General features: G+C 48.8%; 2 protein-coding genes across 2 annotated transcripts in view; one reads left to right on the plus strand and one right to left on the minus strand.

Annotated features, from left to right (window-relative positions):
* The window catches only part of LOC144890870 (uncharacterized), a 946,020-nt gene that overhangs the window by 895,624 nt on the left and 25,865 nt on the right, over positions 1–24,531 (minus strand). The window lies entirely within an intron of this gene.
* The window catches only part of LOC137433023 (uncharacterized), a 134,870-nt gene that overhangs the window by 67,372 nt on the left and 42,967 nt on the right, over positions 1–24,531 (plus strand). Inside the window, exons 8-10 of the mRNA XM_068125412.2 lie at positions 13,432–13,548; positions 15,332–15,509; positions 15,657–15,768. Coding sequence (XP_067981513.2) covers positions 13,432–13,548; positions 15,332–15,509; positions 15,657–15,768 — 407 coding nt within the window. The remainder of the gene's footprint in view (positions 1–13,431; positions 13,549–15,331; positions 15,510–15,656; positions 15,769–24,531) is intronic.

Here is a 24,531-nt window from a genome sequence, read left to right on the forward strand (position 1 = left end):
CGCCTGTGGTGAGTGTTACAGAGGATGTAACGGGAGAGTGTGCACGAGAAAGGTGTGTAACGGACAGGTGCATGGGGAAAGAGTGCGCTGTCGAGAGTAAGGGTGAGTGCGCGACCGAGAGTGGAGGTGAAAGTAGTGAGAGTGACACGGAGCGTGAGTTGGTTGTGACAGGTGAGCGAGGATGTACACCTGGCATGGAAGGATGCACACCTGGAATGGTAGAGCGTGTATGGGAATGCACACTTGAGTTGGTCGTGAGGCACGTGGTTGGGCGTGCGAGTGAAAGCACACCTGTGATTGTCACAGAGGAGGTGACCGAGGAAGGGGCGCGAAGAGGTGTGTTGGTGAGGTGTGCGAGCGACGAATGTGTGCCAAGGTGTTCGGTGGTCAGGTGTGTGACCAGGTCGGTGAGCGGAATGAGTGTACCGAGGTGTGTAAGGAAAGGTACGAGGTGCATGGGAACAGCTGGAGGTATGAGCAAGAAAGGGGTAGCGTATGCGTGTAAATATCCAGGTGAGGCATCGACGGTAACCGGGTTAGCGGTTAGAGCGACTTTTAGCCGAATCGGGCCCTCGGTGCATGCCGGGCTTCGCGTGCCGCGAGAACCAGCGGGGATCCGAGCCACGACGGTTTCGAAAGGACCGCCGTACGCGATCCACGCTGTGCCTCGCTTGGAACGGCCGCGTCCGGGCTCCACTAGGCGGAGCGGGCAGCCCGATAGGAAGGGTCGTCATGGCGACCACTTTTTATTGAGACGTTCCGGCAGGTCGAGATCGGGAAATTGGATGGCTCCGCGCCGAGGTGGTGCGTGGGATCTCGGCACGGGTAAGCCCCCGTCCCTGCACCGAGTGCCGGACGCATCCAGCCGCCGGCACCAAAGAACCCGCGTTCATTGCTCGGCTGTACGAAGCCGAGCTTTGGAAGGGAATTGGCGCACCGAGAGGATCTAATAAGTAGACGGGTGATGAGGATAGTGTTTTGGCCCCGAAATTAGAAAAAAAGCAAAATTTGATGATTGGTACGTTGATTGGCTGAAATTTGGTGTGCCAAATTGATAGTAGGACCTCCCCGATGTGGTGGGATGGCAACTCTGTCATCCCTCACAAACGGGGGGGGGGCAAAGGAGCACTAGGTTATGGGGTTGATGGCAGTGAAAACTAGCCCGGGTGGGTTAGGATATTGTGTGTAGAGATCTAGCGAAGATGACATTAGGTAACGTTAAGATTAGTTAGTGACAATGATACCTGTAGTGGGGACGCAGGTAGATTAGTGTGGATGATAATGACGAGGGAGCGCAATAGTTTAAAGGGACGACTGGGAAGCGCAAGTTTCAGAGGGGAGTAGTTAGCTGAGATGATGCCGTGTGTTTGAAGATTGAACAGGTGTGATTGAACAGGTGTGATTGCACAGGTGTGCAACTGAACAGGTGTGTGGAGCAGTGTTATGAGTGAGTGATGGTGATGTGTGTTGTGTTGACCAACTGGTCCAGGAAGAGGAGGAGGGTGCAGGTGGCACCAGGTATGATTGCACAGGTGTGCAACGACAGGTGAATGGAGGACAGGTGTATGGAATAAATGGTATGGAGTATTGGAATGGATGGTCGTGGAGTGAGTATGGTGGAAATTGTGGAGTGGAGTGGATGGTGCGAAGGTGTGAATGGGGGAAGAATGGACCCCCATCACGAATACCCGGGGAGGGTAGTGTAAGTGTTAGGTAGAGGGTATAGGTAAATTGTGGTTCGATATTGGCATCTGTGGTGCGGGTGAGAGAATGGTATTTGGATGGGTGCATTAGTGTTGTGGAAATGGCTGGGCGTGTAGCCTGTTAGTGTGTGTAGTTGGTTTGGGCACTCCACCACTGTGAGGATGTCGGCCAGGTGAGGCCGCAGGTGGGCTCTGGGAGCCGGTAGTAGTTGTTGTGGATGGGGCCCGAGGATCCGGAGGACGGACCCGGGTAGCCCAGTGCCAGAGGGCACCGAGTGGGGTGACAGAACCAGGAGGGGTCTTCCCCAGTTAGTTAGGTTAGGGTGAGGAGCTAGGTAAGCTCGGGTGGCAACTACAGTGGTGGAGGTGTGCAGGTGGGTAGACCTGCTGGGAGAGCTACACGTCACAGCCCAGAAATTGTGCAAGGGCACCGGGAGATGAATCGGGGGAGTGAGACCCCAAATTGAGAAGCACCACAGTTTGGTCAATGGGAATTGGTTTTTAGAACCCATAGTGTAAGTTGGCCAATGGATTGGCGGGGAAAGACCCCGGGTAGTGTAAAGTGTGTTTATGTCATTTAGAAAGTAGTTAGGATGAAGTCTCCTCGCACCATCTGCATCCACTCACCTGAGGTGACAGGTACTCCACACCATGCCATGTTTTGATTATTTTTTATGATGCAAATGTTTGGATTGTGAGACGCATCATGACGTGGGTGTGACATTGTGCTTTGATGTTCCATCTCTTCCTCCTTATGAGGATTGATGATGAATTTGGTGATGGCAAATTTTGAAGTAGAGGGATTGTGGAGACGAATTTGGTATAGGAGAAATATGGGGAAGACGTGACAGTAGTGACGAATTTGTAAATGGGTAGATTTTGTAAATATGGGGTAAGGGCAAGGGTAGTGTAGGTGACAGGGGGGTGACGTACGGTAGGGACGAGCTTTCTCACTTCGCCCTCCGTACGCATTTCGCCTTGCATTGCCTTATTGATGTGTACCCTTGTGACCTTACCCCTCGCTCAATTGTCTCTTTTTGTCTCCCACATGACCTGTGCGCCATTGGGCGCCGAGGGGAGCGTGCGTGGGTCGGCCATTGTGCGCCCGAAATTCCCAGAACCAGCTGTCTGCATCGATGCACCACATTATGGACCACATGCCTGTGGCCGAGCACCACTTATGGACCCCATGGGTTGGGGCATGGCCCCTCTGCTGGAACCGGCCATGAGGGCCCGAAATCTTGCTGGCGGACCTTGGCCACAGGGCACCGATGCCCCACAGGTGAACCACATGTAGTCGGCCCTGTGGGCCATAAATAAAGAAAATAAAAAGGACACATTGGGCACACTTTATTGCAAATAGGCCGCCAGTAAGAAAATGAAAGAATGACAACATCTGGAAGACCAAATAATAATAACCAGCAGAGGGAGCCGAAGAGCAAGAGATCACCTGCAGGGTTAGGGGTTGTTAATGTTATTTTTATTGAACATGCATTGAACACTGATGAACTATGGTGACTGCACCGATTGGTGCTTGAGGGTGCTTGTATTGGTGCGTTTTTGGGTGCTTTAATGGTGCGTCGATGCAGAGCAGACTGTCTCCCCCCCAGAAAGAACAATCACAGGTCCTGGGTTAGTTTTGTAAATAAAAATAGCGTCATTGTAAATAATGCTTCCCACCGTCAGTGTATAGTTTGAAGACCATTCCGCAATTCGGTTAACTGTGGGCGTAAGTCTGTTAGGCAGGGTGCAATGGAGCAGCGGGACACCTTTATTTATGTTTTAAAACTGTCGCACTCAGGGTCAGGTTAAAAGTAGAGGGAACTACACCTACGTGTCACACTAAATAAAAGTTGTAGGCCCGGGACGTGCCTAAGAGGAGGAGGGTGCAGTGTTGCGGATATGAGGCCTGTATTTTTTTGATTGTGTTGTATTGTGGTAAATTGGTGATGATTATTGTTTATTCTGCGCCCCTGCCTCCGGAGCTGTGTAAAGGTGAAAGGGCATCCCATAATTAGTCCACAAGCATACACGTCAGCCAAATAATAGAATACCCCTGTTTGATAGTTATATCTTATTCTGTGTTTAGGGTAAGGCTGTGTCTCCCATTAATTGAAGTACTCCATTGCACCAGTGAAAGAGAATAGATCCCCTTTCATTCCCATCCCCAAAATCTCCATTTCCTTTCACATCCCCTTTCGTCATTGCCGAGCCTCGATTGCCAATTACCTCCCCTCCAAAACCACCATTGAACAAGTGCTCGGGTCGGGGAAGAGGGGCGTGCCCGCCCGTCGTCATCAAGGGCGGAGCCAGAGGGTCGCATGACCAACCAGGGCCGAGGTGAGCACACCGATGGGCGTGTCCTAAAGGCCGGCGGCTTGATCGCCGGAGGCGCTATAAAGGCGCGTGCGCAAGAAGCGGAGTGTGTGGTTTTGGTCAGTCAGTGGAGTCGGTGGTCAGTTGGTTGCATTGGTTGTGGTGAGGAGTCGGTGGTGGTGGTCAGTGGTTGCGTTGGTTGCGGTGAGGAGTCGGTGGTGAGGAGTGAGTGGACCAAGAAAGAGTTGAGGGTTTGGACCAGACGAGTCAGACAAGTCCTGGGAAAGCAGCGGAGGCCACAGCAGCAACAACACCCAACAGCCACTTGGGGCCTGGACGGCGGTTTTGAGCAAGGCCGTGAAGGAACGGCGGCTGCTAAATGCGCCGATCGTGCTGCAGGACCCCCTTGGACCTTCCTCTCCCTCCAGCCATCCACCTCCTGCCTTTCCACCCTTCTTGTGTACGTGAGTTTGTTTTGTTTGTTCTGTCCCTGGGTTAATTAAGTCTGTATAAGCTAGTATTTGCACTGTGTCACCTGCGTCTTATGTGTTGTAAATAAACGTGACTGCTTTCTTTCTGCTTGTGTGTACAATAAATCAAATTACTCTTCTGTCCGTCTTCTCGTTTTATTCCTTTTCCTCTTTGCATTTCGTCGTTTTAGAGTTTTCCAGATTGGGCAGCTGCGGTGCGATACGGCCAAAGTTCTGGGTGAATCGGGTGAGTCGGGGAACAACTGTTCGGTCGCGGAGCCTTCGCTCGGCAAAGTAACATCTAAACCGCGATCAGTAACAATATATATATATATATATATATATAAATATATATATATATATATATATATATATATATATATATATATCTATTGTTACAGACACGACTTTGATGTTATGGTGGGCCGAGCGGAATGGCCGCCGTGTCCGCACAAGTTACCCGATTATGCTCGAACGTTGACTAAGTCGCGCTACGCTAGATCAATGAAGGAAAAGACACAACGGCTGGATTAAAATGACACGACACCAAGGGTTCAGTTCTCAAGACCTCCGGAGGAGGTTATATTAGGGCGGAAGGTTAGATTACAACTACAAGAGGGACAGCATAGAAAGGCAGGCACTTAGACACACTTATCTTATTCCCGACAGACCACAGATAAACAGGACAAAAACTGACTCACACGGGGATTGATGGCAAGGAAAGCGGGTATTCGATGGCCAGCACAAGGTGCACCTTGTGCTCAGGGACAGGATAGCGCGGCCCAAAAGATGCAGGAGGTCTCTCAGCGCTCGGAGGTAGTGACTTCTCTTTCTCCAAGCTGGGGGCGCATCTCACGTCACGTCCGGCAAGTCGCCGCGTATATCCGGCGGGGAGTGACACGCCCTCGGCTCGTTAGCTCCGCCCCAGATGGAATCGGCCCGTTGCTTCTCATTGGGTGCGGGGGTTACCGGCTCCGCCCTTGACGAGGGGCCGACAGGCAGCCCCTTCGTGGTAACCCCGTCGGAGCGCATGGTCAATGGCGGCTAACCAAGCCGATGTGAGGACGCACACTCCCCGCACGCCGCGCCGTTGTTGTTGTAGTTGTTGTTTGGGGAAGAAGATGGGAGGAGGTATGGGAAGGTCCTAAACTCACTACTGGTGCCATATAATCACATTCTGGTGCAACGAAGAGTCAGAATTAATGGAAACGAGTCCTTAACTGACATAGACTAAGAATAACTAGCAAGATGTCCGAAAGTTGTCTACGTGAGATGCGGTGGACCTGGGCACGACATTTAATTGGGGAAAAAGGGGAAGGTCGGTTCTACAGAGTATTATTTACAGGCAATGGGACTAGGGAATGGGGGATTGGGGATAGTTGGGGAGTATTGGGGAAATAGGGGAGTATTTACAAGTGGATATTGAGGCCAAGTCCCATATCCGCAACATTGCACCCTTCTCTACCCTCGGGGCATCCCGACCCGATAAATTTTTACCTATTTTAGTGTGGCACTCAGATGTAGTTCCCTCTACTATTAACTCTACCCTGAGTGCGACAGTTTTACAGATATTCACAAACGAGTAAATATGTCCCCCTGCGACGTTGCACCCTTCTCCTCACAGAAACACACCCACAGGATAACCGAATCCGGAAAGAATTCGCAAACTAAACATACAGCCGGGAGGGAGCATTATTTACAAGACTACGCTGCTATTTACACTACGATCCAGGACCTGTTTTTGGAGGAACACATGCAGATGTTATGCATAGAGAGAGCACGCATGCCAGCATCGATACACCAACCCACGAGTGCTCTGTGGCCTTACGGCCTTTAATAACGTGCAGAGCACCCCTTCCAAGCACCAAAAGCACCACCCCATCATGTACAGTCAGCACCATCCGGTACACCAATAAAGTGTCTATAAATCACCGGTCGTGTCGCAGCCGGCCGATGTTCTGCCGCTGGTCTTGCCTTCATGTGGTGCTCTTGGCCTTCTTACTGCTTTCAAAAATAAAGAAAGGCGCCAACCGCGTCCATTTCTTTATTGTGGCCGTCAGGGGGCCAACTGTTAGTGGTTCACCTTGTATGGCATAGGTGCCACGTTGACCCATAGGTCCATCCATGGGTGGTGCTTGGCCGCAAAAGAACTGCGGTCCATTGTGGGTGGCCACAAACATTGCGGTCCATATGGTGTATCGATCCAGGCAGCAAGCAGCGAAAGTGCAGGCCCACAACTGCGGATCCAGCACCTCTCTCTCCTCTCTCTCTGCCCCAAAACCAGATCCTCGGAGGTGGGAGACAAAAGAAGCAGACAAGTGAGTAAGGTGGTAAGGGCGCAAAAGTGCACGCAATGCAAGGTAATGCACACTGGGGGCACATGGGAACCAGGTGAGACAGGTACGTTCCTACCGTACGCCCCCCCCCCCCCCACCAGGTAACCTACATGGCCCCTCCCTTACCCCTTACTGTATCCACACAACCAACACTACCCATAAACATCTACTTTACAAATCAACAAACATCCCTACTGTCTTCCCCGTTCCTCCCATAAACCAAATTCGTCTTCTCTCCCTCCTAACCAATCAAATTTGCCATTTTCAACTCTCATCAAAATTTGCCATCTCCAACTGAACATCAAAATTTGCCATTACCAATTCATCATCAGTCCCTCCTAAGGAGGGAGAGATGGAATCACCCCAATGTCTCATCCACGTCGTGATGCATCTCACAAATCCACAGCAATCTCATTTCCTGCACAGAACAAAGAAAACACAGGTGTGGAGGCATCATCATCACCACAGGTAAGTGGCTGCGTATGGTGCGACAGGTTCATCAATCCTAACTATTTCCTAAATGACTTTAACAACTTTACACTACCCGGGGTCTTTCTCCGGCCAAACCATTGGCCCTCTTACACTATGGGTTCTAAAAACCAATGCCCATTGACCAAACTGTGGTGCTTTTCAATTTGGGGTCTCACTCCCCCGATTCATCTCCCGGTGCCCTCGCACAATTTCTGGGCTGTGGCGTGTACCTCTCCCAGCGGGTCTACCCACCTGCACACCTCCACCACTGCAGTTGCCTCCGAGCTTACCTGCTCCTCACCCTAACCTAACTACCTGGGGAAGGCCCTCTGGCGCTCTCCCCACTCGGTGCCCTCTCTGGCACTGGGCTACCCGGGTCCGTCCTCCGGATCCTCGGGCCCCATCCACAACTCTACCGGCTCCCAGAGCCCACCTGCGGCCTCACCTGGCCGACATCCTCACAGTGGTGGAGTGCCCAACCAACTACACACACTAACAGGCTACACGCCCAGCCATTTCCACAACACTAATGCACCCATCCACAATACCATTCTGCAACCGCACCACAAATGCCAATATCCACCCACAATTTACCTATACCCTCTACCTAACACTTACACTACCCGCCCCGGGTACTCGTGAAAGGGGCCCACTCTTCCCCCATCCACACCTTCGCACCATGCACACCACTCCGTACCATTTACTCCAACTCTCTCCACACACCTGTACTTGCACACCTGTGCTCTCACACCTGGTGCCACCTGCACCCTTCTCTCCCCAAGCGCATTCGCGCTGATCCACAACACTCACTACTCACACACTGCTCCACACACCTGTCCAGTTGCACACCTGTGCAATCACACCTGTTCAATTCTCACACACACAGCATCATCTCAGCTAACTACTCCCTTCTGAAACTTGCGCTTCCCAGTCGTCCCTTTAAACTATTGCGCTCCCACGTCATTATTATCCATACTAATCTACCTGCGTCCCCACTACAGGTATCAGTCACTAACTAAACTTAACGTCACCTAATGTCATCTTTCTAGATCCCTACACACTATAACCTAACCCACCCGGGCTAGTTTTCACTGCCATACACCCCATAATCTAGTGCTCCTTTGCCCCCATATGGGAAGGGCGGCAGGGATGCCAGCCTTACCCACCGGGCCCATCGCTCACTACCAATTTTGCACATCAAATTTCAACAAATTAAAAATTTGCCAATCACTGCCCATCATCTGCCAATCATTACTGCCAATCCCTTGCCAATCATCAAATTTCGCTTTTTTTCTAATTTTGGGGCCAAAACACTATCCTCATCACACAGTCTACTCACTAATGCCTCTCGGTGCGCCAATTCCTGTCCAAAGCCCGGCTTCGTAAAGCCGAGCAATGAATGCGGGTTGTTTGGTGCCAGCGGCTGGATACATCCCGCATTCGGTGCAGGGAAGGAGGTTTACCCGGGCCGAGGTCCCACGCACCACCTCGGCGTGGAGCCATCCCATGGCCCGATCTCGACCTGCCGGAATGCCTCAACAAAAAGTGGTCGCCATGACAACCCTTCCTATCCAGCCGCCCGCTCCGCCTAGTGGAGCACGGACGCGGCCGTTCAAAGCGAGGCCCAGCACGCACCGAGGGCCCGATTCGGCTAAAAGTCGACCTAACCTCTAACCCGGTTACCTTCGATGCCTCACCTGCATGCTTACACCCCGCAGCCCGTTCCTTGCTCACACATCCAGCCGTTTCCATGCTCCTCGTACCTTTCCTTACACACCCAGGTACACCCATTCCACTCACAGCCTTGGTCACACACCTGACCACCGAACACTTTGGCACACATTCGTTGGTAGCACACCTCACCAACACACCTCTTCGCGCCCCCTCCTCTGTCACCTCCTCTGTGACAATCACAGGTGTGCTCTCATTCGCACACCCAACCACGTGCCTCACTACCAATTCCAGCGTGCATTCCCACTCACGCTCTACCATTCCAGGTGTGCATCCTTTCTCACCTGTCACAACCAACTCACTCTCCTTGTCACTCTCACTACTCTCACCTCCATTCTTGACAGCGCACTCACCCTTACTCTTGACAGCGCACTCTTTCCTCATGCATCTGTCCGCCACACACCTTTCTCGCGCACACTCTCCCGTTACACCCTCTGTAACACTCACCACAGGTGTGCATTCTTCCTTGCCTTTGACAGCGCACTCTTTCCCCATGCACCTGTCCGTCACACACCTTCCTCGCACACACTCTCCCGTCACACCCTCTGTAACACTCACCACAGGTGTGCATTCTTCCTTGCCTTTGACAGCGCACTCTTTCCTCATGCACCTGTCCATCACACACCTTTCTCGCGCACACTCTCCCGTCACACCCTCTGTAACACTTACCACACCGCGCTTCCATGTGCTCCCTCGCACACGCGCTACGACCGACTCACTCTCGCCAGCACCCTCACTCCTTGGCACGCACTTTTTCCTCACACACCCCAGGGTCGGACTTTCTCGCACACCTCCTTTTTTGCACACCAGACCTGTCGCACACTTCACCAATGGCCTCTCACGAACACCCGGGTCCATCTCGACCCCCAAGCTTCTTAAATCACCTGGCGCATCATACGCACGACCATATTGGTCACCACTTACACCGGGTCCTCTTCCTCTTCGCTTCTCCTCCATCACCTGCGAATCCCTCATCCGGTTAATGAGCACATCATCACGATCCAAACACAGACTTTGGACCAATTCTTTTATCTCCTCTTTTATCTCTTTCTTATCCCCTCTCCGTCGCTTCTTAATTTCACTCACCCCTTCTTCCACTTCTTCTAGTTTCTGCTTCACCTCTTTTATTCCCCGGTACGTCTCCTCAAGCTCGTCCTCCAAGGCTACCTTGACCGTTTCCATGTGCGTCCTCACCTGCCGGTCCTTCGTCTCCATTACCTCTATCACCTCGTCCAACCTCGTTGTCAATCCCTCACGTACCATCTGACATTCCCTCTTCGTCGCTACCAAGTCATTTTTTAGGTCATTTTGGGTCGCTTTTAACCCTCCTATTACCGCTGTGTTCTTCTTTACCTGGTCCGTTAGTTCTTTTTGTCCCTCTGTCAGCTGTTCCACCTCTTGCGTCAGATCCTCTATGCCCCCTTATAACTTTACAGTCCCCTTTCTCACCTCCTTCTCCATGTGCTCCTTACAGTGCCTCACCTCCTCGCGCACTCCTCCGACCTCCTCACTCACTCCTCTTCTGATCTCCTCTCCCATCACTTGCATCTCCTGCCCAGATGCCACCCTCATCTGCTCCATTTCCTCCCTGTGAGCATCCAGTTTGGTTTCTACCCCCATTCTGACCCCCTCTATCTGCCGCCCCATTTGGTTAACTTCGCTTTCCGCTTGGTCCCTCATGTCCCTCAATTTGCCTTCCATCCTGTTTTCTAACCCCTCTAACCCCTTTTGCATCCCTTCCATTTGATTCTCCTGGGCAGCCATTCTATTTTCTACCCCCGTTAACCCATTTCTCACCTCTTTTATCCCGTTGTCTAACCCCTCACCGGTACCCCTCGCTTCGTCCCTCATGTCCCTCATGTCCCTCAATTTGCCTTCCAATCGCTCACCCCGAGCATCCATTTGGTTTCTCAAACCTCCAATTTGGTCTATAAGGGCCCTCATTTGCAGGAAAAAAAGGTTCGAATCCACCAGCGTCACTGCTAGGGTCGCGGGCGTGGACGCCGTGGCCACCTCGTGCGCGACAACGCTATTTTGCGACCCTGCCGCCCTCACTGCTTCGCTCTCCTCACGTCCCTCAATTTGGTCCTGGACCGACCCTGCCTCACTCTCCTCTACCGGACCCCAGCTGTCTTGATCCGCCATAGCGCGACTTTCAAAATTCGGGTTTTGTAAAACAAAACAAATTTCGGCCGCTCCAAATTTTGACCAAATTTTTTTTTTTTTTCCTCTATTCGTTTTTTTAAAAAATTTGGTCGGGCCTCGAATCCCACTCCCAGACACCAATTGTTACAGACACGACTTTGATGTTATGGTGGGCCGAGCGGAATGGCCGCCGTGTCCGCACAAGTTACCCGATTATGCTCGAACGTTGACTAAGTCGCGCTACACTAGATCAATGAAGGAAAAGACACAACGGCTGGATTAAAATGACACGACACCAAGGGTTCAGTTCTCAAGACCTCCGGAGGAGGTTATATTAGGGCGGAAGGTTAGATTACAACTACAAGAGGGACAGCATAGAAAGGCAGGCACTTAGACACACTTATCTTATTCCCGACAGACCACAGATAAACGGGACAAAAACTGACTCACACGGGGATTGATGGCAAGGAAAGCGGGTATTCGATGGCCAGCACAAGGTGCACCTTGTGCTCAGGGACAGGATAGCGCGGCCCAAAAGATGCAGGAGGTCTCTCAGCGCTCGGAGGTAGTGACTTCTCTTTCTCCAAGCTGGGGGCGCATCTCACGTCACGTCCGGCAAGTCGCCGCGTATATCCGGCGGGGAGTGACACGCCCTCGGCTCGTTAGCTCCGCCCCAGATGGAATCGGCCCGTTGCTTCTCATTGGGTGCGGGGGTTACCGGCTCCGCCCTTGACGAGGGGCCGACAGGCAGCCCCTTCATGGTAACCCCGTCAGAGCGCATGGTCAATGGCGGCTAACCAAGCCGATGTGAGGACGCACACTCCCCGCACGCCGCGCCGTTGTTGTTGTAGTTGTTGTTGTTGTAGTTGTTGTTTGGGGAAGAAGATGGGAGGAGGTATGGGAAGGTCCTAAACTCACTACTGGTGCCATATAATCACATTCTGGTGCAACGAAGAGTCAGAATTAATGGAAACGAGTCCTTAACTGACATAGACTAAGAATAACTAGCAAGATGTCCGAAAGTTGTCTACGTGAGATGCGGTGGACCTGGGCACGACATTTAATGGGGGAAAAAGGGGAAGGTCGGTTCTACAGAGTATTATTTACAGGCAATGGGACTAGGGAATGGGGGATTGGGGATAGTTGGGGAGTATTGGGGAAATAGGGGAGTATTTACAAGCGGATATTGAGGCCAAGTCCCATATCCGCAACAATATATATATATATATATATATATATATTTAGATATATATTTTTATATATACTAGTACACCCGCTCACTACAGGAGCAGCAGAAAGGGTCATTCCTCTTTGGGGTATATAGATTACAGTCGATATATGGTCGGGTCTCAAGAACATTGGGTGTGTGTTCATTTACAGTTTCTTGCGGAAAGATCGCCAAGTGGTTTAAGCATTCGAGCAAGCACTCTATTTACAACCGTTAAGGAACGGCTGGCTTGGCAAGCGCTTTTCTCAAAGTTACAATTGCCTGTCTTTTTTCTGGCATTAGCTGAGCTTTGGCACCCATGTTCATGCAATCTGAAACACAAAAACACTCATTAGATTGTATGGCCGGCCTTTCTGTAAACATTTTTTGCAACGCCTGCCAATAATAGACATTGCATGTGATGAAGAAACTAAGCACAAACATTCATTCCACACAGAGCAGAACATTTGTAAACAGATTTTGCTCCTGAGATGAAACGTTAATAACATTAACTTAGCGTTTCAGTTTGGATTTAATATTGCACTTTTCGACCTATTTCCAAAAATTGCTTTAAACCTACGTTTCGCACTAGAAAGATGCATTGAAGCACAATATATTATCAGTAGATAAGCAGATATATCTTTTGTAAGAGTTTTGTTCACATCTTATGTTCATTTTCTACATTAAACAGTAAAATAACAAAAAATGTTGGGTGTACCTAAACTTTTGACTGGTCGTGTGTATATGTGTATATATATATGTGTGAAGGGTATTCATGGATTACCATGTCCCAAAGCCTTCCCCACTGCCCACTGCTTCCCCCTCCCCTCCCCCCCCCCCCCCGCCTTTCCCGCAGGGGAATGAAGTCGATAAACTGAAAGAGTGGGTTCATGTGGTGTTGATATAGTGCAGATGTGATCGGACAAATGGCATTCTGTGTCAAATTTCCTTTTATTCCATTGTAATGGCTGCTCTGAGTTATAACACCTTGCTTACATATTAAGCACATTAAATGAAAGATATCATTGTAACCCTTACTTTTTACTCCCTAGCCTCTCCCAACTTTCACTGTTAAACCTGATCCTGAATACCATGAAAACATTGGTCGAACATTGATCGTACCTTGCACTGCTGGTGGTGATCCAACTCCTGATGTATGTTGGCATCAGGTGAGAAGTCATGACACAACTGAACCACAATATATAAGGCAGAATAGTGCGCCCATGCATATTATAAATCCTCAGTGTTCAGCTATTCCTGTGCTATCTCCCTCTCTCTATTTCTCTCCAAGTAACTACGACTTTATTAGCCTCCGTTTGACTTAGTCCAAAATGGGGCTTATGGATTCGGTCTCGTTCGTCCATCTGTCTGTCTGTGTGTGCGTCCACAACCATATCTCGGAGATGTATGGACTGATTTTGTTCATACTTGGCACAAAGACGATACATGATGGTATACATATGCACATAATTTTCTTTCGCTATGCGATCAAAGATGGCTGGCTGGCGGCCATTTTAGTTGTAAAAAAAAACCCGATGTTGATCTCATTCAATGATACAAGTGAGAAGGGTGAAAATAAGCGAGATTTGGAGTCATTACGGCATGCATGGAGCATCATCATAAACTGTTGTAGATCCATATATACAATACCTGCCACGCAGCACATATGCTGGCATCGCCAAGCTGACACAAGGCAATGGGTAAACCAACAACGGTCACCTCAACCTCACAGTAAGGTGAGTTGTTTTGCTATTTGTTTGTGATCTTACTGTTTTGAGCTCCCAAGGTTAATCGCAACACAACTTTCTACGAGTAGAATCAGATTTTTAATCACGATGCACCTGAATAGCATCATGAGGAAGTAATTTGGCCCGTTATTGCCATGTTGCACTCCCGAGTTAATGTATTTACGAACCCAAGGTAATTTCTTCACTACAGCTTTACTCCTTTACACCCTTGGACCCCTTTTTACCCATTTAGACCCTGTTAAAATCCTTTAAACTCCTTCACACCCATTTATACCCTTTTGAGATATATACATGTTCTTCGACCCTTTTCAGATGTGTTTTAAGACCCTTTGGACAGTTAGGCCCTTTTAAGACCCTTAGACATATTAGACCATTATAAGACCTTTCAAACACTTTAGACCCCTTACAAAATTTGAAAAGAATTCCCCCCGAAAATCGGTTTTGATGACCTTTTTCGTGTACCATTTGCATTGCATCACAACTTGCAATGAATAATCGAAACTGATATCCCAAAGCGAAACTGATGCTGAAAATTGAAACAAACTACTGATCTATGAATCATCGAATGGGAAACCGGAATGAAATGCTGTGAGAAATACTGAATGGAAATTGCCGAAAGCAGAGCTATGGGGAGTATAGAGAGAGTAGGTGAAAGTCGGGGGCTGAAGAAGTGATCTGGAGAGGGATAGCTGAAGGTGGTCAGTTGGTATGGAAAGAATTTTGGTGATTTTCTGTCAGATGGTAGGCCCAAAATGTGCCTAAATCCGTTTCCCAGCCGAGCTTTCATAATATAACCCTCACTTCCAAGCAGTGCTTCGGAGGTACAACAAGCATGGATTGGAAATCTTCGCTGTTAGAATCTGGAATGAGGTTGTCGAGGTTACCAGCTACACCCATTGTGATATCTGCTCATCATCATCATGCTTTCTGGATTTCTATTTCCCCATGCCCCCACTAAAAGTAATCCCAAAAAGTGATCTTTCTAGCAATAAGGCAAACTGCAATCAAATTAGAGATAGAGAGTAGTTTTGATGGATTACAGTTACTGATTCTCAGACACCTGATGAGAGTAGTACAAAAAGTCAATAATCTCCAATGCTCATCATAAGCTTGACTCGTTTTATTCAAACTCTATATGCCACCTTGTCATTACTGATGACGAGTATGCTTCATAAATTATAATGAATGTTTTTGTGGCTGGCAGGTTAGGACAGAAGAAAACCTGAGACCAAAACAGATGACACCTTTGTGCAGCAGACAAAGTCAGGCAAGCAGAAGCCTCGGGCTCGTACCCATAAAAAGCCAGCATCATGGTGCCTGGGTGTGTGAGGCTTGCAATGCAGTTGGCTGTTCTTCAACAGGAACAAACATCTTTGTCACAGGTAAATTGCAGAATGTTAGACGAGAAGTAAGTCACCTCGACTTGCAGAACATCATTTTGACCGGACAAACTCCAAATTCTCCTGTTGATCATTAGTAGTTTTACTGTGTATTGAAATATTGCTAATTTTGGACTTTTTTTTTTCTAGGAACAAGGCCTCACATGGTTACCAGTGTGAACGTTCAATTTACAAGTGTTTCTGCAAATATTTCCTGGATTCCTGGCTTTGATGGAGGTTATCCACAATGGTTTATTGTCTGGTAAGTAAAGAAACCCTGATGTATCCAGCACCTATTTATGCTATTTCATTCTGCTGCTTCGACCTGGTCATTTTCTTCTCTCGTAAAAAGAACTTGGATTAATGGAGGGAATGTGAGGATGTTGTTGTTGTTGTTGTATAGCCTCAGACAGTTCTGTCGAACAAGGCTGCGGCACAGAGACAGCCGATCAATCTCGCGGGAGCGACCCCAGATAGAGATCCCCCACATCCAGGATGGTGTACCCCACATTCACAAAGCTAGGGCCATGAGAGAGAGAGAGCGAGAGAGAGAGAGAGAGAGCGAGAGAGAGAGAGAGAGAGAGAGAGAGAGAGAGAGAGAGAGAGAGAGAGGGAGAGAGAGAGAGAGAGAGAGAGAGAGAAAATGAGAATGAGAATGAGAATGAGAATGATAGATATAGAAAAAGAGACTTTTGTAGCTCTTTTATTTTTAAGGTAAGAAAACCACACAAGTCATGCTAATAAAGTCATTCCAATTCCAAACATGTGCAGCCGAACACCAACAATAAAAACACCAAACTCTAAAATAAAAAATTTAACAAACCATTATCAAGTTTACAAACCCCCCCTTTACACACCATTTTTCCACAAAGGTTTATAAATCATCTTTCATTTGGCAAAAAGAGAATTCCAAGCGCAACCTTGCCATGACCATAGCCTTAAACACAATTACCACATCACATAAAATATCAGCATTTGCCAGGAGCTTTGCTTTTCTTGTCTTGTCGATTGCAAATTTTCCAATAGAAATTAAGAAATTAACAAGAGCAGTCTCAGAGCGTTTTTTGTACCTAAGTGGTATTCCAAAGATAAAAACCCGTGTTGAAAAAGAAAAGTTCATATGATTTTAAAAAGTTGATAAAAAACCAAAGAAGGGAGAGAGTCTTGCACAATCTACGTAAGCATCGAAAAGATCTTCAGAAATCATACAAAAAGGGCATTCCACTGAATTATCTTAATTAAAACGATGTAATAAAACATCGGAGGGCAACACCATATGGGCGAGTCTCCAAGCAATATCACCAGTTTTTTTTTTGTTTTTTTTTGTATACTGAATCGAGGCTCGTGAAAGAGCTGACATTTACTTCACAAACAAATCAACCAGACAAACAAAATATATAAAAAGAGGGAGTGGAAGACAAGAGAATGGGAAGCACACAAACACTTGAGAGCACACAACATTTGAGAGCAGGGAAAGGCAGGGAGAGGGAGGGAGAGGGCTCGGGGGAGGAGGCGTGGGAAGGGGTGGGGGTGGGGGGGGGTGGGGGGTGGGAGAAGTATAAAACACAAGGACACCAAGGACTTCCAGGTCAGAAGTTGGTATTTCAAAAAGTGGAATTGGGGTGAAATTATCGGGCATAGAAAAGATCAAAGTTTTGGATGGGGGAAGATAAGAGATGGTGGTGAACAGCTGTTTTAAAGACCTGGAGGGTGGAGTGGGATTGAAGAGAGTGAGGGAGTTTGTTCCAGAGGCGGGAGAAAAGAGGAATGAAGGAGCGAAGGTGAGCAGAGAGTCTTGATTTTAGCAGTTTAACCATAAGAGGGTTGCAGGCAGATCTTGTGCGACCTGTAGGAATATTTGTGGGACAGAGCCCAGAGAGAGCTGGGGGGGCAAGGCCAGAGAGGAGTCGGTAGAAGACGGAAAGACCACCAACCTGCCTGCGGTGAGTGAGTGAAAGGCCCTTGGAGTTAGCTTCATTGCGGGAGATTCCAATGATTCTGAATGCTTTGCTTTCAACAGCGTGAAGACGACCTAGGTGTGAGGCAGGAGCACCAGCCCAGAGGGGAGAGCAGTATTCCATTGAGCTGCGGATGAAAGCCTTGTACGTGGTGAGGAGCTCAGGTGTGCCAAGGAAGGACTTCGCACGACGGAGGATGCCCAGTCGGCGAATGGCTTTGGAGGCCAGATTTGAAATGTGGTTTTCCCAGGAAAGATCATGGCAGATAGTGAGACCCAAAAGTTTGAGTGACAGAACTTCTTGGAGAGGATTATTCAGAAAGTAGATGGGAGGGTTGTCCAGTCGGTCTTTTCGGAGAGACATTGGGAGGAACCCTGGTGTTGGGCTAGCGGCTAGGGTGCCGGCTTAGGATCCAAGGATCCTGGGTTCGAATCCCGGTCGATTGCTGAATTAACGCCAGGGGGGTTGACTCAGCCTGTCATCCTTCCGAGGTCGGCTAATTGAGTACCATTTCACTGGTAATTCCCTGTTTGTCGTTAAAGGTGGCAAAAAGGGTTGGTGTCAGGAAGGGCATCCGGCCGTAAAACATTGCTTCAAAAAGGGGACCGAAAAACAACAACAACCACGGTTCCCGAAAAAGGCCAACCCCCGCTTTGCGGGGAAAAATGGCCTCTAAAGGTGGTTATTTTATTGTAAGAGTGTGAGATTTGTCAGGATTGAAAGACATGTTCCACTTGTTTGCCCAGTCTGTGATTTTGTCCAGGTCTGCAGAGAGTGAGGAGGCTGCAGACTGTCGATCTGAGGGATGAAGAATGGAGCGACAGAGAGTAGAGTCATCAGCAAAGAGATAGAGAGGATTTTCAAGAGAGTCGGGGAGATCATTGATGAAGACCAGAAAAAGCACAGGGCCCAGAACACTGCCTTGGGGAACTCCAGCCTGAACAGGAAGAGGAGATGAGAGAAACCCATTCAGCGCCACACGTTGACTACGACTAGAGAGGAAGTCCGCCAGCCATGCGTGGAGATTTTTTTTTTTTTTTTTTTGTATACAAGATCGAGGCTCGTGAAAGAGCGAACATTAATCACACATGAAAGACAAACAGACACATAAAACAAATAACATCGGGAGCGGTAGACAAGATGGGGAGAGAGGGGGAAGGACACAAACACAACATTTGAGAGCAGGGACCGAGAGACATGGAGACATCGAGAGATCTGTGGGAGGGAGAGGGCTTTGGGGGGGAGGCATGTGAAGGGGGGGAGGCATGTGAAGGGGGGGGGGGGGTGGGAGAGGTATAAACATATGGACACTGCCAGGATTTCCAGGAAAGAAGTTGGAATTTCAAACAAGGTGGATCTGGGGTGAATTAGTGGGGGTAGAAAAGATCAAGGTTATGGATGGGGGAAGATAAGAGATGGTGGTGAACAGCTGTTTTAAAGATCTGGAGGGAGGAGAGGGATTGAAGGGAGTGTGGGAGTTTGTTCCACAGGCGGGAGAAAAGAGGAATGAAAGAGTGAAGGTGAGCAGAGAGCCGAGATTTCGGCAGTTTAACCATCAGAGGGTTGCTGGCAGATCTTGTGCGACCTGTAGGAATATTTGGGGGACAGAGCACAGAGAGAGCTGGGGGAGCAAGGCCGGAGAGGAGTCGGTAGAAGACAGAAAGGCCACCTACCTGCCTGCGGTGAGTGAGTGAAAGGCCCTCAGAGATAGCTTCATCGCGGGAGATTCCAATGATTTTGAAAGCTTTGGATTCAACAGCGTGAAGCCGAGCCAGGTGTGAGGCAGGAGCACCAGCCCATAGGGGAGAACAGTATTCCATTGAGCTGCGGATGAAAGCCTTGTATGTGGTGAGGAGCTCAGGTGTGCCGAGGAAGGACTTCGCACGACGGAGGATGCCCAGTCGGCGACTGGCTTTGGAGGCCAGCTTGGAAATGTGGTTTTCCCAAGAAAGATCATGGCAGATAGTGAGACCCAAAAGCTTGAGTGACAGAACTTCTTGGAGAGGATTGTTGAGAAAGTAGATGGGAGGGTTGTCCAGTCGATCTTTTCGGAGAGACATAGTAAGAGAGTGAGATTTGTCAGGATTGAAAGACATGTTCCACTTGTTTGACCAGTCTGTGATTTTGTCCAGGTCTTCAGAGAGTGAGGAGGCTGCAGACTGCCGATCTGAGGGAAGAGGAATGGAGCGGCAGAGAGTGGAGTCATCAGCAAAGAGATAGAGAGGATTTTCCAGAGAGTCGGAGAGATCATTGATAAAGACCAGAAAAAGCACAGGGCCCAGCACACTTCCTTGGGGAACTCCAGCCTAAACAGGAAGGGGAGATGAGAGAAATCCATTCAGGGCCACACGTTGACTACAACCAGAGAGGAAGTCCGCAAGCCATGCATGGAGATTTCCATGGATACCATAGGAGGAGAGTTTGGTGAGCAGAGCTGGGTGCCAGACCGTATCAAAGGCCCGTGATATGTCAAGGGAGACAGCTCTGATTTCCTGTTTGGCATTGAGGACCTCCATCCATTGTTGAGACAGCAGAAGCAGCATGTCCAGAGTAGAGTGACCTGGTCTGAAACCAAATTGATGATCAGAGATCAAGCCATTGGAGAAGAGGAAAGATTTCATATCCGAAGCAATGATGGATTCCATGACTTTGCTGATAATTGGGAGCAGACTGATTGGTCTGTAGTTGCAAGGATCTGTTTTTGCACCTTTTTTGTGTAAAGCGGTAATGTTAGCTGATTTCCAGGATGCTGGCAGATGACCTTGAGCAAAAGATAGGGTGAAAAGAACAGAGAGAGGCTGAGATAGAGCGGCAGAGCAGGATTTTAGGACCCGTGGGCTGATGCCGTCTGGTCCAGTTGCAGAATCAGAGTCGAGGTTTGACAAAAACTCCTCCACCTTGTCAGGAGAGAAGGACACAGAGTCCAGGAGCAGTTGGGTTCGACTGGGAAAGGTGGGAACAGAGAGAGATGGGTTTGGGACTAAGGATTTCGAGGCGAACACAGAGTTGAGGCATTCGGCTTTGTCACGTGCGATGTCAACTGTGTGGCCATTTGAGGTAAGGGAGGGGATGGATGGGGGAACAAACACCAGAAACGGATTTGACCAGACGCCACCAGGATTTGGAGGAAGGAGACAGGTTTGAGAGTTCATTCTTGAGTGAGGAGAGATAGTGCTTCCTGGCACTCCTGAGGGTAGACACACACTTGTTCCGAGCTTGGTGGAAGGAACTGAGATTTCCTTCGTTGGATTAGCCTTCCAAGAGGCAAAGGCAAGTTGTTTCAGGGCAACTGCCTCACCACAAGATTCAGTGTACCATGGACGGGAGGAAGGGTAAGACAATTGAAGGCGAGATGGGATAAATCTGTGCATGAGAGAGATCAGTTTGCTTTGGAAGAATTCCCAGGAAGAATTGATGTCAGAGGCAGTGGAGATGGGAGACCAATCCAGACGATTGATGGCTGCTTGAAGACCGTCCCAGTCGGCCTGAGTGAAATGCCAGACTCGTCGACGCTGAGGAGGCTCTCTGAGAATGGCCAGAGAGATGTCCACTTTGACAAGCACATGATCAGAAGAACCGATTGGAGCAGAAGAAGAGCAGCAGACATTAGCAGGGAAGTTTGTCATAACCAAGTCTAGAAGAGAAGATACTCCATTGGCTGAGATCCGGGTCGGGAAATTGACAGATTGTGTCAATCCCAGTGAGTCACAGAAGTCCTTTGCTGAGGTGCCATGACTGGTGAGAGAGGAACCCACACCCAACCAGGTGGCATGATGACAGTTGAAGTCACCACATATGAGGAAGAGAGAGTTGGCATGAGTGGATAGAAGTTGGTCCATGTTGTCAGACATTGAAATGTAGATGGGGTCATCACTGTTTGGGGGACGGTACAGAACACATATGAACAAAAGGTGGGAGCGGAGAGGAAGCCGTAACCAGAGGTACTCCTGCGGGTGAGGAGGAAAGAGAGCAGTGCAAGGAGAGTGAGGAAGAGAGTTTTTGACAAAGATAGCCACCCCACCACCAGGCCGAGGCTCAGGTCTATCATACCGGAGGAGGGAGTAACCAGGAAGAGATATTAAGGAATCAGAGACATCTTGAAGGAGGAAAGTCTCTGTTAAGCAGATCAAGTCTGGATTGTCAGAAGCAACCTGTATGGAGAGATCAGTCAGGTTTGAGCGAAGGCCCCGGATGTTTGAGGTCCATACCGTTAATGAAGAGAGAGGGGGAGCATCGGGTACAAGACAGGGGAGGGGAGGAGTAGGGTAAGATGAAGGATGAGAGGGGGAGGTAGGGAGAACAGTTGATAGTGTTTCAGATGTTGCAGAAGAGTTCCAAGAAAGGGAAGGATGAGGAGGATGAAAGGTTTGATGGTGAAGGATGAGGCACAGTGAGGGGTTGTTTGAGGGGGGGCAGAGGAAAGTAGAAGGTTTGGGGGGGTGGAGGTATGAGATAGAAGGGAGACGAAGTGGGGAGGAGGCAGCTTGGAGGAGGAGGGGGGAGGAGAGAGAATTGGAGAGGAATGGTATGGGGGGAGAATTGAATGGGAGGGATTGGGGGGGAGTTTTGAAGGGGAGGAGTGAGGGGGGAGTTTAGGAGGGGAGGGGCAAGGGGGGAGTTTTGGAGGGAAGGGGCAAGGGGGGAGATCAGGAGTGGAGGGGCAAGGGGGGGATTAGGAGGGGAGGGGCAAAGGGGGAGTTTAGGAGGGGAAGGGCAAGGGGGGAGTTCGGGAGTGGAGGGGCAAGGGGGGAGTTTAAGAGTGGAGGGGCAAGGGGGAAGTTTCGGAGTGTAGGTGCAAGGGGGGGGATTTGGATGGGAGGGGCAAGAGGGGAGTTTAGAAAGTGGATGATTAATGAAAGACGAACATTGATAACAAATTGGGTTTGTTGTGATTTTCAAGTTAGCAATCCGATTCAGAACGATGGAGGAGGGATGGAATGAATGTGAATTTAGACCATGTAGTGAGGGAGACGTATAAGATATTGAATTTCTTTTTTTTGAAGTGGAATGAGTTGGAGAGGGAATTGAGAAAAACCTTTTAAATAGGAAGAAAAACAGCGTGTTGTAATATACCACTGAATAAAACACAGAAGGGGAAAGGTTAAACATATTTAAATAATATTTAAACAGAACTATGAACAATCTTACATGCACAAAAATACCAACGGGGGGATTGCTGGGGGTCCCCGAGAGGGACCACCACGAGTCACGTGAACAGGGCAAACGGTGGATGGCAAGGAGATAATGGGGGTGGGGCGAACAGCACACCTGGACAGAAAATACAGGATGAGACAACAGTACGCGTGGAGAAAATAAAATAAATGTTTTTGTTTTTTTTGTTTTTTTTGGGGTGGGGGGGGTGGGGTGGGGATTTAGAACGTTAGACAGTATTATGTTCGGGGTAGAAGGGAAAAAACCAAGAGCCAAGCAAAACACGCTTAAGTTAACAAAACACCGACGGGGGTACAACTACAAGGCCACACACGAGGAGCAGAACACGATTAATTAATTACGAGTTACAGGAAATTCAAACCAAAACTAACTATAATCAAACAATATCGCATGGACGATAAAATAACGAGTTGAAATTTGACAATCTATCTGGGGAAATGGGGGAGAAACACGTGGTCGAAGAACGAACGAACGAATAAGAATGAATAAACGAATGAGCACAGAGAAGGTAATGTCTTTTTTTTTTGTTTTTTTGAGTTGAGATTTACATAAGGAAGTAGGCTTTGGGGTGGAAAGACTGCGAAAACAGAGAACGAAAGTTATTGGATCACAAACGACAGGCGCTGAGAGAAAAACAAAGCCTCAAGGTTGTACAGTGTACACTGTACAAGGCCTCAAGACGACACGAATTAACACGATTTTCAATACAGGTATGAAAGATTTGCACCGAAAATCTTTGTCGGGACAATATACGTACATACACCATAAAAGAAATACAGTTATAACGAAAATACAAATGGGAACAATTACTTAACTTCGATTTCGATGGAGAGCGTGTGGAGCTGCGAAAAAACGAACCCTCACCAGCAAGACCGGAAACGGAAGTCAAGAGATTTCCATGGATACCAACAGAGGAGAGTTTGGTGAGCAGGGCGGGGTGCCAGACCGTATCGAAGGCACGTGATATGTCAAGGGAGACAGCTCGAATTTCCTGTTTGGCATTGAGGACCTCCATCCATTGCTGAGAAAGCAGAAGCAGCATGTCCAGAGTAGAGTGACCAGGTCTGAAACCAAATTGATGATCAGAGATCAAGCCATTGGAGAAGAGGAAAGATTTCATATCTGAAGCAATGATGGATTCCATGACTTTACTGATAATTGAGAGAAGGCTGATTGGTCTGTAGTTGCTAGGATCTGTTTTTGCACCTTTTTTGTGCAAAGCGGTGATGTTGGCAGATTTCCAAGCAGATGGCAGATGACCTTGAGCAAAAGAGAGTGTGAAGAGAACAGAGAGAGGGAGTGAAAGAGCGGAAGAACAAGATTTTAGGACCCGTGGGCTGATGCCGTCAGGTCCAGTTGCAGAATCAGAGTCGAGGGTTGATAGAAACTTTTCCACCTTGTCAGGAGGAAAGGACACAGAGTCCAGGAGCAGCTGGGTACAACTGGGTACGGTGGGTACAGAGAGGGATGGGTTTGGGACACAAGATTTCGAGGCAAGCACAGAGTTGAGGCATTCAGCTTTTTCACACGCGGAGTCAGCCGTGTGGCCGTTTGAGGTGAGGGAGGGGATGGAGGGGGAACAAACACCAGAAACAGATTTGACCAGACGCCACCAGGATTTGGAAGAGGGAGACAGATAAGAGAGTTCTGTCCTGAGAACGGATAGATATTGTTTCCTGGCTCTCCTGAGGGTGGACACACACTTGTTTCCGGCTTTGTGAAAGGAAATGATATTTCCTTCCGTTGGATTTGCTTTCCAGGAGATGAAAGCAAGTTGTTTCTGGGCAATAGCCTCACCACAAGATTCCGTGTACCATGGACGGGAGGAAGGGTATGACAACTGAAGACGAGATGGGATAAATCTGTGCATGAGAGAGAGCAGTTTACTTTGGAAG

This window comes from Myxine glutinosa, chromosome 1 (genome assembly GCF_964187855.1).
Source record: "Myxine glutinosa chromosome 1, kmMyxGlut1.1, whole genome shotgun sequence".
NCBI classification, from domain to species: Eukaryota; Metazoa; Chordata; class Myxini; order Myxiniformes; family Myxinidae; genus Myxine; species Myxine glutinosa.